The following is a 19,321-nucleotide window of genomic DNA, read 5'->3' on the forward strand; positions in this document are numbered from 1 at the left end:
CGATGTGCTACGTGACCGTTAGCGACACAGCTATGTTAGCATAATATAAACACTAACTTTTTCCACTTGATAAAAGTTATCGTGAGGATTCTCGGTGGTCAGGAACAAATGCTGGTGGCAGGATGCTGTAAACGGACCAAACTTCAGCCAGGAGAACAACTGAGATAATCCATCCACAAGGATGAATAGGATTAGTCATTCATATACTGCTGCATGGGCTGGGCTGTAGCTACATCGTAAGGTTTTAAAAACTGAGCTTTCAAATGATTAGTGGTGATAGAAGCAGTGGGAGGCCAACAGTGATCACTTACTGTTTTTAGGAGTTTTTTGAGATTAAATAGAAGACAATACAAAACATTAAACATGTTAACAACACAAAACCCATATTAAACGCAGACTACTTCAGGCCTGGAAGCAGGATTTGTCACGCCATCACTTAAAGACCAGATAGCCTATTAGTTTTCTTTTCGATGCACTCTGAGGTCATAGCAAATTAGAAAAAAAAAACATCCTAATGAGTGATTTTGCAGAACTACGTGCTATTTATAGACTTGCTAATTATTTGGCATTATTGCAGCAGACCAGCCAATGAAATGGATGAAACATCGTGACTGGGTTCCAGCGCTACACAAGGGACCTGCTTCAAACATACCACCATGCCAATCAGATTACTTCTTCCATGTGAGGGTGAAGAGGTGACCCTTCTGGATAAGATGGTGAAGGTTTGCTGCCGTTTTGATGAACAGTGTGGTAGTAAAACCAGGGGAAAATGAAACTTGCTCCTGTTAAATATTCTTAAGTCTTGTGCTGTATAAATAGCGGTAACTTTTCAGAAGATAAATTGAAGTAATTGATAGTAAATTAAGTAGTGTTAGTAGTGGGTGATATCGTGTAAATGCTGTCATGATTTTGTGTAAACATTTTGTCTTTTATAAACTATAAATGACATGGATTCTACATTGTAACTGATGTGATGTTCTATAATAAAAAAGAGGCAAAAATTAGTTTGTTTCTTTATTGAACTTTTGAACAGTGGTACTCAGTCAGTACATATTCAGTAAATGCAAATTATTTACATGGCAGTGCACTTCAGGCATAAATCTAGACCCTTATATAAAACATTATGGGTCATTCCCACAACCCACAGCTTTACTGTGCTCCAGCAAAGTATCCAATAGCAGTGACAACTCCTCCACAGTAGCAGGTGGGATTTTTCTTTTTTGAGGACGGCTCCTTATACCTTTCAATACGGATGGTCTGTTTATGTTTTGATCCAGAGCCGTTTTTGGGCAGCTGAAGAGGAGAAGTCTATCTTATGGCCAACCTCTGGCTGTATCTTGGTCATATTACCCAGCAAAACCCAGTATGCAGGTTCATCTGTAACAGCCCTTGTGCCACAGATCCGCATTGTTGCTTCTACTTTAAAAAGAAGAACAGCGACATGGCTGCAGGTCTCCACGACTCCGGCCATACAGGTGCAGTGGGCGGCTTCAACCTTCCCTGTGATGCTCACAATGACCCATGGCTGCAATGCTGGTTCATTCAGTCTTTGAGAGTGCAGTACCTGAAACATACAAGTTACTAGTTAATTTAAAGACATAGACTCTAATGAGCTAAGGCCAACATAAATGTGTTTTATCTACTTTCAAATCCATTTATCATAAATGTAACAAAGTGTTTAGAAAGTTAGCACATACATGTAATTTTCCATTTTTTTTATGTATCCATCTATAGAACGCTGCATGTTATATTCCAAATCTGCCTGTTCTCTTTCAGAAACCTGACTTCAGAAAATGAAACTAAAGTATGTAATCACTTTATGGAGAAAGCATAAAGTTTGACTTTAGGTGACAATTATGGACACGTAATATGATAAGGAGATTCTGCAGGTCATTAATCAATGTATTATAGTAAAAAATGTATTTTTGTGACAAAGGACAAACACGGAAGCAAGATATGTAATTAGGATTATTTCTAATAAATATAAATAAATAATTGCAATTTCTTTAACCACTGAGAATAACTAAATCCTTCAGGACAATGTCACATCAATGCACTGAACTCACTATGGCTACGTTCACACTGCAGGTCTTAATGCTCAATTCCGATTTTTTTGTCTGCTTGTTCACACTACAAATAAAATGTGACAGCAAACGTGCTCCTTTGTGAACCCTCAAAGTGGCCCACATATGCAAAAGCAGATGTCACACACAACACGCTCTGTTTAGACCCAGACCAAACAGTATTGTTTGACTGATGGCCCTTAAATATAAAGACTTGTTTCAGACTTTGCTTTAAGTTATTTTGTTATTTACATATGGCCTAATAATTATCCTTATTGCAATTTTAGAGAGGAGCGGTGCTTCAAAGGATATGCAGATTTCTGTCAGAATCTGCAGATTATACAGTATAAATAAAATGTTCATGTTGTCTTCCCAACAGTTTCACTAACATCTACACGGGATGGACACGAAGCACCGTTGTTCCTGACCACCGAGAATCCTCACGATAACTTTTATCAAGTGGAAAAAGTTAGTGTTTATATTATGCTAACATAGCTGTGTCGCTAACGGTCACGTAGCACATCGTTTTACACCAGCTAGCCAAACTTCAGTACCCTACAAACGTCACTGCTGTTTAGTTTTCTGTCTTCATTTATGTTGGAAGTGATAGCAGAGCTGTACGTTTGACTTTGTTTCCAAAATCCCTCAGTTAGGACATGCTATATTGTATTTAGATGGAATCTAGCGAGCTAACTTCCTGCTAATTTCGTTTTCATGGATGCCTGGATGATAAACTCAATTGTTACACATGGTAGAGCAGAACGCTGATCATTTTATTACAGATGAAAGACTTTAGATAGTTTTTCAACACTCAGTGATGCCACAGTGATCGTGTGATTTATGGACCTGCAGGTGCTCTTGGGAGTTTGAGCCAAGACATGGCTAGTGATGTCAGACTTAAAAGACCGATAAAGAGTGATATGAACATATCTATAACTTACCGGAATGAAAATGTCTGGAGCACACCAACAGATATTTGGAGAAGGAAGAGAACTGGATATCAGCTGGTCTCACAGCTGCTATCCAGACTAGACGCCTTCTTTTGGTAACATCCGATACATGAGCTGCCTCATGTTGCTTCCAGGTGGGGAAAGAATGAAAAGATAAACCATTTTCAACCTTATTCCCTTGCCGGTCGTGCGATCTAACTTTACAACCGACTGCACAGCAAGTACGAACCATAGCTGGTGTTATCCGTGTACTTTCGCTCCTCTTTCGCTAGCGCTTTGTTCGGCCCAGAAACATGGCGCCTCAACCAAAAATCCTGGCCACGCCCCCTCTCGTGACATCACTCTCCACTTCCGGTATTTCAGACAATCCCTTTCCGTCAAGGATTTTTAATTTGTTGCGGTTTTTTAATTTGTTGTGGATTTTTAATTTGTTGCGGTTTTTTAATTTGTTGCGGTTTTTTAATTTGTTGTGGATTTTTAATTTGTTGCGGTTTTTTAATTTGTTGTGGATTTTTAATTTGTTGAGGTTTTTTAATTTGTTGCGGTTTTTTAATTTGTTGTGGATTTTTAATTTGTTGTGGATTTTTAATTTGTTGCGGTTTTTTAATTTGTTGCGGTTTTTTAATTTGTTGTGGATTTTTAATTTGTTGCGGTTTTTTAATTTGTTGTGGATTTTTAATTTGTTGTGGTTTTTTAATTTGTTGCGGTTTTTTAATTTGTTGTGGATTTTTAATTTGTTGTGGATTTTTAATTTGTTGCGGTTTTTTAATTTGTTGTGGATTTTTAATTTGTTGCGGTTTTTTAATTTGTTGCGGTTTTTTAATTTGTTGTGGATTTTTAATTTGTTGCGTTTTTTTAATTTGTTGTGGTTTTTTAATTTGTTGCCGTTTTTTAATTTGTTGCGGTTTTTTAATTTGTTGTGGATTTTTAATTTGTTGCCGTTTTTTTATTTGTTGTGGATTTTTAATTTGTGGCCGTTTTTTAATTTGTTGCGCTTTGCACTTCCCAGCCACCGTACAGAGCTGTACGGACTCCACACTGGTGAGGCACGCTTTCTGTAGCTCTTCTCCCTGTACTAAATTATCCATAAAAATTCGGTGTATTTGTCTTTGTTAAGTATTGGCTCCTAGGGTTAAAAGCTCTCAAAGTGTTTTCAATCGCTTTGAGTGAGAAAAATGATATTTGGAACTGCGCTTTATCTGTTGTATCATCCGTTTGTGTGGAACTGACTTGTGTTAAACAGGGTGAGGAGAAGCCTGCTGCCGCTGTGTGACACTGATTTTGCTGCTGCACTCTGTTTTATAGGTATGTGTAAATGTGTAGTTTTTGTTTTATGTGTATAATGAGCTCATGTCCCGAGGCTGTGCTCTGAGCAGTATCTTCAGCCATGTTGGGAAGAGTTAAAAAGTTGTTTGAATATGTATTATGCAATTGACCTATTTTAATGGGAATTTGAATGTTATACGTTATTGTTAGTGATTCCAAAATTGTCTCTGTTTTACCCCACTGTAATATTTGATTTTGAAGTGGCGGTTGTGAAAATTATTATTTTGATAAGTTGTATTTTCTTTTATATGATGCAAGCAGAGCTGTACGGACTCCACACTGGAATAAACCCTGTTTCCAGCCAGTCCGTGTCTGTTGTCACAACGCAGTCGACCATTTCACATCTGCTACACTTACATCACTGTCATGAGACATTCTCGCAAAAAAAATCACGGTTTTAGTAACGCAGTAACGCAGCGTTCCTATGGGAAAGTAACGGTCATCTACCGTTTTTGCAATAGTAATCCTTTACTTTACTCGTTACTTGAAAAAAGTAATCGGATTTCGTTACTGCCCATCTTTGCTGAGGACAGACTGTTTGGCTGCTGAGTTAATACTTAAATGTACAGAAATATACAGTTAACAGTTGGTTTAAATAATAATGGATTGCACTCATATAGCGCTCTTTGAGACCCTCAAAGCGCTTTACAATTCCACTTTATAATTCCCCTCTGGCCTTCACCAGTAGGTGGTAGGTGAAGTGTCTTGCCCAAGGACACAACGACTGAGAGTGTCCGAGCCGGGGCTCGAATCGGCAACCTTCTGATTACAAGGCGAACTGCCAACTCTTGAGCCACGATCACCCTAAATAACAATAATAATTATTATTATTTGATGCAAAAAAAGTTTATAAGAATCATTTTATATATTTTTCCATAGCTTTACATTTGAATTTAACAGTTCAATCTTTCAAATCACAGTCGATTTATGTAAATTTAATGATATTCTAGAAGAACAGTACAAAACTGTAAAATACACAGTAAATACTTTTATATTACAATTTGTTTTACAGTGTGGTGGACAGCCACTCTGAGTACTTGAGTCCAGGGGTGTTGTGGCCTGCCGGCTGGATTTGGTAGGATCGCAACACAGAAGAAAGCTGCAGTTCAAAAGGTCTGGACTGAGCTCATGGTGAACTTTTCTGATATCCCAAAGTGTTTCTCTGCTGTACGTGACCCTTGAGTACAGGCACTGAATATTGGCCACACTCATTAGCACTCGAATAGACAATAAATACAGTTGGTGTTTTGGGCACGTCGCAAACACGTCTGCCACAATGGGCACCATGATATTTAAGTGACACTCAATGCATTCCTCTTTCTATATCTGCCTTACTCTCCCCTTACCTGGTCACTGTGTGTGTGAGTGAGTAGGTTTATCCTGGAGCTATGAGATCCTCTGAAGGGCGAGGCCATTCAAGGCCTGGTTCCCACTGGATTCCTGGCTGACTCATCAAACAAAGACTTAACTACATTACTTAAAAACCGGTTCATCTCTCCATTCCTCATGAGAGAGTTAGAGCAGGATTGTAAACATGTTCCTTATTTTGGTCCTCAGACTTGACTTTGCTTCTTCTTAAACACGGTACTGAACTTTAAGCTCTTTCAGATTAATCACATATACAGAGGGTACAGTCAGGTGTATTTTAACAGTTTCTGCTTTTACTTACAGACCTCAGGAAAAAGCCACGTTTGACAGCTCTTTGAAGACAGCTCCATTGTGGATTGTATTTAAAGGTGTTGCTGGGACTCATTTACTTCAAATACACATTATCAACCAGCAGTTATGTTTTATGGACTTGGAGAGATGACAGGAACAGCTGTAAGTTTAATTGCTGCAACCTGTGGACTTCTTGTCCTTCTCAGCTTAACAGGCAAGTCTACTTTACAGTATTTATTCTAACATCAAACAGAAGTGATACAGGAAAAATATTTATAAAACCACAATGTTTCTCTACTGCATTTTGTTCTTAAAACAGACAGTTTTATATATTATCTTTGTAGCAGTGTGGTACACTTGATGTAGGGTGATAAACTGCAAGCTTAAAATGTGCACCAATCATGGAAAAGTGATTAGCACAATCTTATTATTTGTATAGACACACACATTCTATCTCTCTCTCTCTGAGTCCATACATTCACACATACACACAGAAGTTATCTTGGATTATATTACTATTTCAACTTCAATATTTACTGGTGGAAATTATATCAAAGAAGTGTCTCCTCTGATATAATTTTAATAAAGCAAAATCTTTTAGAAAAGGAGCTGAATGTTTATATTATAATTTTTAATTATAATTGCAATAATCCCACTATTGTCCCATCTCACTTAATCACGGATATTTGGGACATTATTGGATCCAACATTCAGTCTATCATAAAAAGCAATAATCTTTCTGGTGCAGCACTTTCTTATTTTAATCAACAACAAAAATAACAAAAACAAAACAGAACAACCCCCCCAAAAACATCATGACAGCTCAGTACTCTCCGGTTTTGACCTTTAAACGCTCATCTAAAACCTTTATTTCAAAGATTTTGGAGGTGGTGGGTCTTTGTCAACTTAAACATTCTGCAGGGATATATGAGATTCTTGATGGGTTCCAGTCTGATTTTAAAGTAGTTCACAGCACAGTATGGTGTATGTTGTATAGTATCTTGTTTTCTATAAAAAAATGTCTAAATTGAATTTGGGTCTATAAAAGTGAATATAAATAAGTCCAAGTCTGTTTTCTGATTTTTTTCTAACAAGCTCTGTGTTACAGTCGTTCTGGGTCAGGATGTCTGGGGAGTGACTTACACTTCTACTCAGATCTGTGCTGTAAAAGGATCCACAGTGGAGCTACGCTGCACCTTCAGATACCCATGGACTATAAATGGAAGAAATACAAGAGTTGTCAAAAAATTCTGGTTCATCAGAGACGAAAATAATGAACCTGTGGATCTGAAAACAGAGTCAGAGTACAGAGATCGTGTTGAGTGTCAGTGTAAAAACAACGACTGCACTCTGAGAATCTCAGACCTGAGAGAGAGCGACTCAGCTGAGTACAAGTTCAGATTCATAACAAACGATCCAGGAGGGAAATATTCTGGTGTACCTGGAGTCACTTTGACAGTCACAGGTAACATGTTCATCCACTCGTTTACTATTTTAAATCCAAGTGTTTGCTGTGAGTGTGTTTGTGTGTTTTATCTGAATGTTGTCAGCTGAGCTTAATGTTCTTTATTTACTAATGGGCAGATCTGCAGGTGCAGGTGAGCAGATCAGCTGTCAGAGGTGTTTCTAAGTCAGCAGATCTGAAGTGTGAGAGCAGTTGTCCTGATAATCTCTCCTACATCTGGTACAAGAATGAACGGATCATCACAGGACAAACATCTAATCTTCATCTAAACTACCTGGATCCTACAAACAGGATTTCCTGTGCTGTCAGAGGATATGAGAACTTCCACTCTCCTTCAGTGGGTGAGTTTATGCTTTAACATAATGCCATGTTGTGGAGCCGTGTGGCAAATGAGCTGTAGATTTTATAGGTTTTCATAAGGGTAACACCACTGGTTTGTATTTTCTGTTGATCACACAACCTGTGTAGTCGGAGCTCATAAATAGTTATCCTACACTGAGGTCACTGAAGGGAGAAGACTTTCTCATGGACTTATGCTGAGGCCTTATCACATCGTTTTCATTTCTGTCCTCGGATGTTGTGACTCTGACTAATATCCAACTCTCTCTGTCTCACAGTGGTGAAGGATGTCTGGGATGTGAGTTACTCTTCTACTCAGGTCTGTGCTCTAAAAGGATCAACAGCAGAAATACGCTGCACCTTCAGATATCCATCGACTATAAATGGAAGAAATACAGAAGTTGTCAAAAAATTCTGGTCCATCAGAGATGAAAATAATGAACCTGTGGACCTGAAAACAGAGTCAGAGTACAGAGATCGTGTTCAGTATCAGTGTGAAGACAACGACTGCACTCTGAGAATCACAGACCTGAGAGAGAGCGACTCAGCTGAGTACAAGTTCAGATTCATAACAAACGATCCAGGAGTGAAATATTCTGGTGTACCTGGAGTCACTTTGACTGTCACAGGTAAAATAATTTTCAGTGGAAGTAACTTTAAACATTTATAAGCTTTGCAGCTGTCTGTATGTTGAGTTGTTTTAATATAATATCTGTTGTTTGCTCCCAGGTCCACAGCTCCAGGTACATGTGAGGAGATCAACAGTAAACTCTTATTCTAACTGGACAGAGCTGACATGTCACAACAACTGTCAGCTACCTGATCAATCTTCCTACATCTGGTACAGGAATGGACACAAACTTTCATCAGACGAACAATATTTACACCTCAACACATTTGATTCTGCAGACAGTTTTCACTGTGCTGTGAAAGGATATGAGCAATTCCCTTCTCCAACAGTGTGTGAGTTCACTACTTTTTGTTTCATTAAGAGAATTATATTTAATTTTTCTTTATTTACGTGAATGTGTCTGTATGTTAGTTTTAGTCAGAGGCCTTTCTTTTAGGAGGTTTACAATGTTTTCTTTTTAGAATATAAATTTCTAAAATTTGGTTTTGTTGTGATTCTTATGTTTCCTCCTCCAGATGCTCCAAAGCTTCCCTCTGTGTCAGTGAGTCCCTCTGCTGAGATAGTGGAGGGCAGTTCAGTCACTCTGACCTGTAGCAGTGATGCTAACCCAGCAGCTAACTACACCTGGTACAAGGAGGATGTCATCAACCCTCTCAGGTACCAAAAACAACATTTTTTCAGCTCCATCCTGCCCTCTGACTCTGGAAAGTATTACTGTACAGCTGATAATGACCTGGGAGAAAAGAGATCTGAAAGCAGGACTATTGATGTGAAATGTGAGTAAAATACATTTATAAGCTTTAAATTCTTTGTTCTCAGTTGAACAGTTAACATCAACTTTAGAGATAAGACTTAATTCATCATTATGAAGAGTGAAAACAGATTTACTGCACAATCATGTCTGTTTATTACAATATAAGGAAGTTTGACAAGGAAATAAGTAAGGTTTCTGAATGTTACCTTTTATAATTTTTGTAGCGTTGTGAGAAGCCTGCAAAGACTTGAGTATATTTATAACCAACCATGTTGTCATTGTCCTTATTTCTCCTCCAGATGCTCCAAAGCTTCCCTCTGTGTCAGTGAGTCCCTCTGCTGAGATAGTGGAGGGCAGTTCAGTCACTCTGACCTGTAGCAGTGATGCTAACCCAGCAGCTAACTACACCTGGTACAAGGAGGATGAAAATTTACCAAAAGCATTTGGACCGAACTTCACCGTCACCAAGTTCAGACCTGAACACAGTGGGCGTTATTACTGTGAAGCACAGAACAAGCTGGGACGTCATAACTCCACCTTACAGCAGACCATTGTGCCAGGTAATCATTTATATTTACATACTGGATACACTCAGAAAGGAGTGCAGTCAAAAAGTCAGGCACAATCTACATTCATGCACTATGGCTAATTATTGGATGGCACTAGAATTTATAATAACAGATCACTGTCAAAATACCTCAGCACAGATAGAACTGTATTACTACCTAAATGTACACATGTGCAAGTATTTATTTTGCCAAGACGTTTCCCCTTCAGTGTTGTATGGACTCATAGTGTTGCTACAGATAATTAAACCAGAGCTGATTTTAAAAACTTTGCTCTTTTGAATCTACACTAATCCATCATCATCTTTAAAAGCATATGTTTGTATGGTGCCTGTCCTGTGAGGGCCAAATATCTCAAAATAATCATTAATGAGTTCAGAAAACCAGGCCTGCAACTTGATTTACAAAGATAATTTAAATATATTAAAAAGAAAATACCAGCTGCACCTGTAACTGTTCAACTTGCCTGTGTGGTTAAACAGAATATGGCAGGAGTCCCACTGTCTGCTGTCAAGGCTTTCCTTATTCATGTGCTAAAGAGTCCTAAGAATCAACATTGTAACTTATCTATCACGATGACAAGAACCATGTTTATTGCTAATGCTAGTCCTGTTTCCATGCAAAAAGCAGATTGTAACTGATCTCAGAATACTGAAAGCAGAGCCAGTGACATTTTAACCTCCTGTTAAAAACCAGGGATTTATCCATAATGCCCATGTGCACCCAGCCAGATAAAGCTGCAGGCCACTCAGCTTGAAGTGATTTTTAATCGAATGCAGACGAGGCTATGAAATTAAGATGTGCTACAGTTTTCAGTGGAATAAGGGGCGCGCCCAGTTAACCCCGTTTCCAGAGACAATAGCCAACTGCTGCCACTGTAAAGAATGAATGTTTATTGTAGGGTTTTTACTTTACAGTATAAAGTGCATTGAGACAACTGAAATGAGACCTCTAAAAGTTGATTCTGTTCATCTGGACGTAGCGTTTTGTGGGAGAAACGTTTCGTCACTCATCCAAGTGACTTCTTCAGTCTCAGCTGACTGCAGGTTTCAATCTTATAAACAGTACATTTGCATAATGACTGAAACCAGCCCACTGAAGGAACAATGGGCTGGGAGGTCAGTTCCTTAATCATAATTATGCAAATTCTCATGACCATTCATCAACAACCACTGACCAAAACCTACTGATCAAAGCCCACTGATCAATGGCCATGAGTACCATTCACAGAGAGTTGGGGAATGGCTGCAATCACAGCAGTGTAAGATGCTGACAGATGAACCCTTAGGCCCCCTCCTCAATTCAGAGATGGTCTTTCCCTTTTCATGTAAATGGCCTCCTTGACTCCGCACTCAAACCAGCGTTCTTCCTGTCCAGGATGTGTACATCCTCATCCTTGAAAGAGTGTCCACTGGCCTGTAGGTGTAAATAGACTGCAGAGTCCTGGCCTGACGAGGTAGCTCTTCTGTGTTCGCCAGAGGTTGTTTGGGTTCCCCGATGTATAAATCCTGGCAATCCTTCTGGCACTTAAAATTAACAGCGTACACTATGTTAATCTGTTTGTGACCCGATCCTTGGGGTGGACCAATTCTTTTTGGCACAGCGTGTTTTGGGATTTAAAAGCCACAGAGACCCGGTGTTTAGACAATATGCGTCTCAACTGTTCCGATACTCCTGACACATACGGGATCACTACAGGTTTTCGCTTGGGCAGCGGTTGTCCTTCTCTCCTGGATCAGCTGGAGCTTTTTTAGGTGCCTTCCCAGCTTTGACAAAAGTCCAGCTGGGATAACCAGATTTACTCAGGTCCTTCTTGATGTGCTGTTCTTCTGCCTCGCTGGCCACTGTGTTAGTGGGGATGGTGTTCACTCTGTGTTGTAGCATCCTGATGACACTCAGTTTGTGCTCCAGTGGATGATGAGAGTCAAACCTTAAATACTGATCCGTATGCGTAGGTTTACGGTACACGTCAGCTTTTAGATGTCCCCCATTACTGATGTAAATCTCACAGTCTAAGAAGGCTAACCTGCCACTTTTCATATCCTCCCTGGTGAATTTGATGTGTCGGTCCACCGAGTTAATGTGATCCGTGAAATGTGGTACGTCCTGAGATTTGATTTTCACCCAGGTGTCATCCACATATCTGAACCATCCACATATCTGCTATCCTACCCTGGTGGTGTTCCAGGGTAGGATAGCAAAGCCCTCTTTTCCATTTCTTCCATGTACAAATTGACCACGATGGGTGAAACTGGTGAGCCCATGGTACACCCATGTTTCTGCCTGTAGAACTGACCCTTGAAGACACACATGAAAACACAGTTCCAAAAGCAAACACACTTGGTCGATGCTGAGAGGGGTCCTGTTGCTGAGGTTGGTGTCATCCTGTAATCTCTTACAGACTACCTCCAACGCTTCCGGGACTGGGATGCAAGTGAAGAGAGATGTAATGTCGTAAGAGACCATCAATCAATCAAAATCAAAATTTATTTATATAGCACATTTTTAAGACCGAAGTACACCAAAGTGCTTTCCATTAAAATCGCAGTACAAATAAAATCACAATAAAATATAAATTACAAATATATAAAATATAAGATAATTACATAATCTAAATACAGAGCCAGATGTAAATTACCCTAATTCGCCTTAAATGCCAGATCAAACAAATACCTTTTTAAACGTGATTTAAAAGACTGAATGGAATCTGACGCGCGAATATGAAGAGGGAGAGTATTCCATAGCCTGGGTGCAGCAACGGCAAAGGCACGGTCTCCTCTGGTCTTCAGCCGAGACCTAGGTTGCACCAAGAGCAGTTGGCCCGATGATCTTAGTGCTCTCTGAGGGCTGTACAGACAGAGGAGATCAGCTAAGTAGTCAGGTGCCATATTGTTCAAAATTTTATAAGTAAACAATAGAGTTTTAAAATCAATTCGATATTTGATAGGAAGCCAGTGTAAATTTTTCAGAACAGGGGTGATAGAGTCAAACTTTCTAGTGCCGGTCAAGAGACGTGCTGCGGCATTCTGGACCAGCTGCAGACGCTGCAGAAGAGAAGATTGTAGACCCAAGTAAAGTGAGTTACAATAGTCCAGTCTTGACATAATGAAAGCATGAATGAGTTTCTCCATATCTTTGTGTGGTATGTAGGGTTTAGCCTTAGAGATTAGGCGTAGTTGATGAAAGCTAGTTTTTACCACAGTAGAGACCTGTTTGTCAAGTTTGAAGGAACTATCCATGAAAACTCCAAGATTCCTGGCAGTATCAGTAAGGTAGTTAGCAACAGGCCCAAATGTGTCAGAAACCATGGTTTCATCTGCCTCATAATGGTAAATGGCCTGTATTTGTATAGCGCTTTTCTAGTCCCTAAGGACCCCAAAGCGCTTTACACAACCTGTCATCCACCCATTCACACACACATTCACACACTGGTGATGGCAAGCTACAATGTAGCCACAGCCACCCTGGGGCGCACTGACAGAGGCGAGGCTGCCGGACACTGGCGCCACCGGGCCCTCTGACCACCACCAGTAGGCAACGGGTGAAGTGTCTTGCCCAAGGACACAACGACCGAGACTGTCCAAGCCGGGGCTCGAACCGGCAACCTTCCGATTCCGATTAATGACATCTCTCACCTTCTCAACACAATCCAGGGTGTTCTGGATGTGGTGTACAGAGCTGCAAATCTTAATTTACATAATTAAGATTAAGGAACTGACCTCCCAGCCCATTGTTCCTTCAGTGGGCTGGTTTCAGTCATTATGCAAATGTACTGTTTATAAGATTGGGGAAACCTGCAGTCAGCTGAGACTGAAGAAGTCACCTGGATGAGTGACGAAACATTTCTCCCACAAAACGCTACGTCCAGATTAACAGAATCAACTTTTGGAGATTTACTTTCCTGGGTGATTAAGAATGCATCAAGACCTTCGGAGGTGGGGTGCCCCCGGCCTCTCGGCCTGGGGCTCGGTCACTCAGGCGCGGCTGGCTGCCGGCGGAGCTCACGGGCGCGTCACTGCAACTCCCCCTGGCTTCTGCTCCGCGGCTGCTGAGTGAGCCCTCATCTGGGACTCTCCTCAGCTCTTTCCGGGACAGTGGCGCAGCTGCCCCTCTGTTGGTCTTCCTTGGTCTCTTGTGTTCTGGGGGCCTCTGGATGTCTGGAGTTTTGATCTCCTCCACACCTGCTTCATGCCCTGGAGGACGGGGCTGTGGCCCCCCCACACCCTCTAGCAGATTATTACATGAAGGAACCTTTTAAAAAACAAAAAACAAGCGCGTCCATGCTCACAGGTGTACACACGGGTGATCACACCCACAAACTACACCCTTTTTGGCTCCTACCTCAAAGCACACTGTGTTCTGTTGATCTTATGTGCTGCACAATAATGTTTAATATTTAGTATTTACTGTCATATTCCCATATATCATTGTGATGTTGTTTATTCTATTACTCTTGTTCTCTTCTGCTTGCTTTCTTTTTTCTTTCTCAGCAGGTGACCCAGGTGATTGATATATGCATTTTTTTTTCTCTGCCCATTCTGTTGGTTTATGTTTTTTGCCCTTCTCCCCCGTCCCTCTTCTCAGCTGTTTCTCTTTCCCTCTTTCTTTCTCCCCTTCTTTCCCCCAGTCAAGTCTGTCCCGTATTCAGTAAGTGAAAATAAAATAAACAATAAAAGGTGAATCAAATGGACCATTACGGCAAGGCTGGGATGGTCAGTTTGGTAAAGTAAATCCGTTGGGCATCTTTCTTTGCCTTTAGACAACAATTCTGAGGGCAAAAGAGCCAAACGGGACAGGCCAAAAAAAAAAAAAAAAAAAAAAAAAAAAAGAATGCATCAAGACGAAACTGACATGAGAGAAACTTTATGATAAAACACTGTTTGAGATTAACAGAGTGAGGTCACGTTACTCTGGTGTGTTTAAATAGATTTCTATTTTTATTTTTCACTGGAGAAGAACTTGGCTTCTGTAGCCTAAAACTCCAACACTGTTCAGGCCATACACAGGTCGAACGTTATGGAATACTCAATTAACTATTAGTGCTTTACTTTGATCTTGATCAGGAGCAAAGAAAATAAAAGCTGCTGGAGTAACTGCTGCTGTTCTCCTGTCCGTCACATTCCTCCCTGTCTTCCTTTGGATTCGGTGAGCAGATCTGTTGCATTAAACTTTTACTTTTCAGTCATTGTGTTGTTCTTTTGTTCATTATCATTTCACTCCTCAGAAAAAAGAGGAATTCCAAGGAATCATCCAAGACTGAAGGCAGAGCAGACAACAAAGAACAGGTGAAACCAGAAATATAAATGCAGTAAAAAAAAATCATCATTCACCATTCTAATCTAAGATCTTTTTTTCTATGCAGTGTCTCTCTGATCAGGAGGAGCCACAGGAACAGGATGATCTTCAGTATGCCAGCATCCACTTCTCTAAAAACCAGGCAGATCCTCTCTACAGCAACACCAGTTCAGCCCCACAGACACCTGGAGGAACAGAAAGTTACACTTAAAAACTGAAAACTATTTAATAATAATAATAATAATAATAATAATAATAATAATAATAATAATAATAATAATAATAATTTGAATGAAAGAGTCCAGGCAACTAATCAGTCTTCCTACACACATGTGATTGTATCACATCATCTCAACGAGAATAAATGTCTTTAAGTTGTTGAACTTCATGCAGATCGTACATGATTTAATTACGCTCACCGCAGAAACATAAAATAATATTTTTAATTACAAGTTTGACTCTTGTTAATATAAAAACCACCTACTTTCACTTTTTTGAGTTTACTGTGTTACACCGCTGTTAAATTAAATTTAAAAAGTACAGCCCTGTGGTGAGCAGCTCCTCACATAATACGATGAGCCTCGCTAGAAGATTCAAATGAATATCTGGGAAATGCATTGCCTGCTTTAGCGTTCTTCTTTTGTTTTTAAGCTTGTTTTTTTTCACCATCATAATATAATTTCATGCTACATACTCAGAATCAACTAATTTCTGTCTATGAACCAAAAGCCATTGATGAAGAGGATCCATCCAGACTGCACCCTGCAGTCAACAAGATGTGGTCAACAAAGCCATAATTCCCATTAGCAGAAAGAAGCTGCATCATGGGAGGTTTGGTCTGTTCACTCAGTGAGCATCACAATTTAGCCAGCATGGTGGCTACTGGAGCTAGTTTCATTTTCACAAACCAAAATAATCTTTTGCTGCTCTTTTTCTTTCCTCATCACTTGTAGAAAAATACACGTATGTGATCAAACATGATTATCATAGTCTGTTTTCTGATGTTTGATATCCTGATGTATTATTATCATAATCACATTTATTTCAAACTGCACAAAGAAATTGACTTTTTAAAACGATTAACTTTTTTAACAAATCATTAAATAACACCTGATTTTTCAATAGCACTTCATTACTCTGATGTCTCACAGTGATATATATGGTTTATAAAACATTATTCTGCTACACCTCAACTTCTATGTGACTTTAATTTTCCGTGGTACTTTTTTTGCATCAATAAAATTGTATAATGTCAGCTTATGTCATGTTAATGCTGACTGGCTATTTGATATAACAGATCCAAACAGAGTACACTGTCTGGATCTAGGTAAAATGGTGAAATGTGTTTGTTTTGAAAGAAAATTACAAAAATAACATTAAATTCCTTACAAAAAAATATAAATTATAGTGATTAACAGAAATATTCACAACAAATTCTCTGTAAAAACTCCCTTATGTATTGTCACAAACTGGGTCAAAGGGCAAAGAGAGAGTTCATAGGTACATCTTTAACTGAACTCTTTGTGTCATGATAGTCCCATACAGTAGAAGACAAATTACTAAAATCATTTAGCTACATTTATTTCTAAATTTACTGCTATATTTTGTGTTCTGTGCAAATGAACGCTGTCAAAACCACCAACACAAAGCACCAAAAAATGCCTTGAAACATAAACAACATACATTATTAAAGTGACAGAACTTCAGGTTACAAAAAGACACAATCACTAATTAGTGAGATACACGAGTCTCACAATAAATCCACACATGTTGGGATTTATCATAAAGACAACACTAAATGCATTTGTACAGCTAGCTTTCTTCATAGACAAAAATAGACCCATGTTTGGATAAGAAAAAATAACTTCACCAAACATGGTGGAGGAATTATTATGGTATGTGTGGCTGCCAGTGTTGATGATGTGACTGTGGATATAAGCAGCAGACTGAATTCTGAGTACAGGTATACACTCTCTTCTCAGATTCAGCCAAATGCTGCAAAACCAATTGGATGGTCCTTCAGATTGCAAATAGATAATGAATCAAAGCATATTACAAAACCAACAGGAGAGTTTCTCAGTATTCATCAATGGCAAAGTCACCAGCTGATCTTAACACCTAGGAGCATCCTTTTCAGTTACAGAAGACAAAACTGAAGTCAGAGAGACCCACAAAGAAACAGCTACTAAAGGTGGCTGCAAGAAAGACCAGGCAAAGTGTCTCAAGAGAGGAAACTCTTAAAGTGTTCCTGATTTTTTTCTTTCTTTCTTTTGTTTTACTGCCCTCTAGTGTTAGCTTGCAGCTTTGAGTTTCATCTCTCAGTACTCTCTCTCCCTGAGTGAAAAATCCTTTAAAGAATTTGGCCATTCAAAATAAATAAACTTGTTTGTATATTGATAACAAACACCTTAAGGTCTGATTTAATTCCACAGTAAACACAGACCTTGCCCCAAATCCCCCCTAACCAGGCTAGCCCACAGGTCACATGACCACTACTTAACTAGAAACCATGCTTTTTTTTCTTCCCCTGTCATATATAATGAGTAATACATACAAATCATTTCAGTACATAGGTATGATCCCCAATGTCCTGTTCGGAGAGCAATTACTTTCTAGCTGTCTGATTGGATTTTTGTTTTTAATAAATCAGTCTCATGATTGTGAGCCCCACCTAATGTGTAAACAAATGGAAGGCAGGCAGGGTAGTGAGGTGAGGAGACCAAAGACATTACTGCCAGGCAACCCTACATCTGATATGGCTCCCCAGTACCATTCCAGCCTTCCACTAGCACCTATAGTGGATCCTGTTGTGTCATTTGTAAGTATAATTGTCTTTATGTAGGTGAGTGCTAAGCTAGTGCTATGTAGGGCTGCAGATATCGATTGTTCAGATAAGAAATACTTATGTCTTATTAATGAGCAATAATAAAAAAAGAGAGTCTTTTAAAATGAATTGCTCATTGACTTCCATTTCAGACATTGCAATGTTTTAAATTTTAACTGGATATAATGGTTGTCAAAAACAACAACAACAACAACAACTAAACCCCTTTAGGTAATTTAATACCAACCATATCAATTTTTTTTAAAGAAAACCATTTTTAAAGCAAAAAAATCAAAGATCAAAGTCATTGCAATCTAAACTAAGACATAAAAATGTACATTTATCTTCTTAGACAGCTTTCTGACATTAATGAGGTAGATTAGGCATGTTCTCATTTTTATGAGTTTTTGTGAATGTGTGTGTCTGCAGGTTTAAGTGTACAAGTAAATAAAGGAGTTTGTGCCTGTAACCCTTTAAAGGAGTATCTGGTGGCTGCAATGAAGAAAAGCAAGCAAACAAAAAAAATATTAACACAATTTATATAGCACACTATTTTACATTATTTTACTTTCAATCTAAAAAATGTTTGAAATGAATATGGTCTAATACACCCCAAGCCCTCCTTTAAACTCACCACTGTTTGCTGCAGGTACTGCTACAGCACTCCTACTCTGGAGTTTATCACATCAGTGCACTCCTGAACAGCGGACTTATTTTTGAACAGTAATAATAATTTTTTGCACATCAGGTCATCCTGCATACTAAGCCAACATATTGAGGTCATAGTTCTTTTGCACACATCTCTGTTTCACACTTTAATATTGTCTTCGTTTTGTCTTCATTTATTTATTTGTACTATTTGTATTTTATATGTTCTATTTCTATTGTATATATTAATTGGCATCTCTGTGGGCACAGCAAAGAAAGAATTTCATTGCACAGAGAAATCCCTTTTTTTCTTTGAATACATGACAATAAACACTTTGAATCTTGAATCTCTTGAATCTACAGAGCTGCGTGTTAAACTAAGATAAGATGAACAAACAACTTCTGTTGAGAATTTTTTATAATCGAATTATTCAAATTACTCCGTGAATTGTTGCAGACCCATGCATTAAAAGACGTGAGACAGGTGGAGGACGATCCCACTCAGTGGCAGACCGGCTGTCATCCCATCCCATTGACCCAGCACCCAAGGGAGGCCATAGCTTCAAGGAGTACAGCAAAGGGCTACATTTCAGCCTGACAGCTTGATCATGGGGAACTCTCCAGATTGTAAGTTACCAGAATTCTGGAGATGTCATAGGATCCAGTAAATATTCCAGTAAAAGCTGACGTACTGAAGCAACTTCTTTACTCAAAGAATATGACATTTAGAAAACCGTCACTCCCTTCTTGCTTCCTCTTCTGTAGTGCTAGCCAGATTTTGCTAGAAAATTTTAAATTGGA

At 39.1% G+C, this 19,321-nt stretch overlaps 1 protein-coding gene across 4 annotated transcripts; it reads left to right on the forward strand.

The window, feature by feature from the left end:
• The first annotated feature begins 3,850 nt into the window (after positions 1–3,850).
• Positions 3,851–18,801, forward strand: LOC147327177 (sialoadhesin-like). Of its 4 annotated transcripts, none has more exons than XM_086294812.1 (13): positions 3,851–4,318; positions 5,352–5,452; positions 5,706–5,923; positions 6,011–6,212; positions 7,107–7,463; positions 7,583–7,804; positions 8,081–8,431; positions 8,532–8,765; positions 8,949–9,209; positions 9,487–9,747; positions 14,817–14,898; positions 14,978–15,038; positions 15,116–18,801. In XM_086294812.1, the coding sequence occupies exons 4-13, from the start codon at positions 6,125–6,127 to the stop codon at positions 15,257–15,259; spliced, it is 2,061 nt and encodes a 686-aa protein (XP_086150938.1). In that variant the 5' UTR covers positions 3,851–4,318; positions 5,352–5,452; positions 5,706–5,923; positions 6,011–6,124; the 3' UTR covers positions 15,260–18,801. The 4 variants fall into 4 exon arrangements, with proteins under 4 accessions (XP_086150938.1, XP_086150937.1, XP_086150936.1 ...); XM_086294811.1 differs by having other exon boundaries at positions 5,713–5,923; XM_086294810.1 differs by having other exon boundaries at positions 5,352–5,923.
• Positions 18,802–19,321: the final 520 nt, after the last annotated feature.

This window comes from Aulonocara sp. 'chitande type north' Nkhata Bay, linkage group LG6 (assembly GCF_057382095.1).
Source record: "Aulonocara sp. 'chitande type north' Nkhata Bay isolate Kocher_YH1m ecotype deep benthic linkage group LG6, A_spYH_male_GT1.1, whole genome shotgun sequence".
Taxonomy (NCBI): domain Eukaryota; kingdom Metazoa; phylum Chordata; class Actinopteri; order Cichliformes; family Cichlidae; genus Aulonocara; species Aulonocara sp. 'chitande type north' Nkhata Bay.

Coding starts and splice junctions, on each gene's coding strand:
- LOC147327177 (XM_086294810.1), top strand. CDS start 6,125: ATGTTTTATGGACTTGGAGAGATGACAGGAACAGCTGTAAGTTTAATT. Junction 6,213..7,106: donor TGTCCTTCTCAGCTTAACAG/GCAAGTCTACTT, acceptor TCTGTGTTACAG/TCGTTCTGGGTCAGGATGTC. Junction 14,899..14,977: donor CCTGTCTTCCTTTGGATTCG/GTGAGCAGATCT, acceptor TTCACTCCTCAG/AAAAAAGAGGAATTCCAAGG.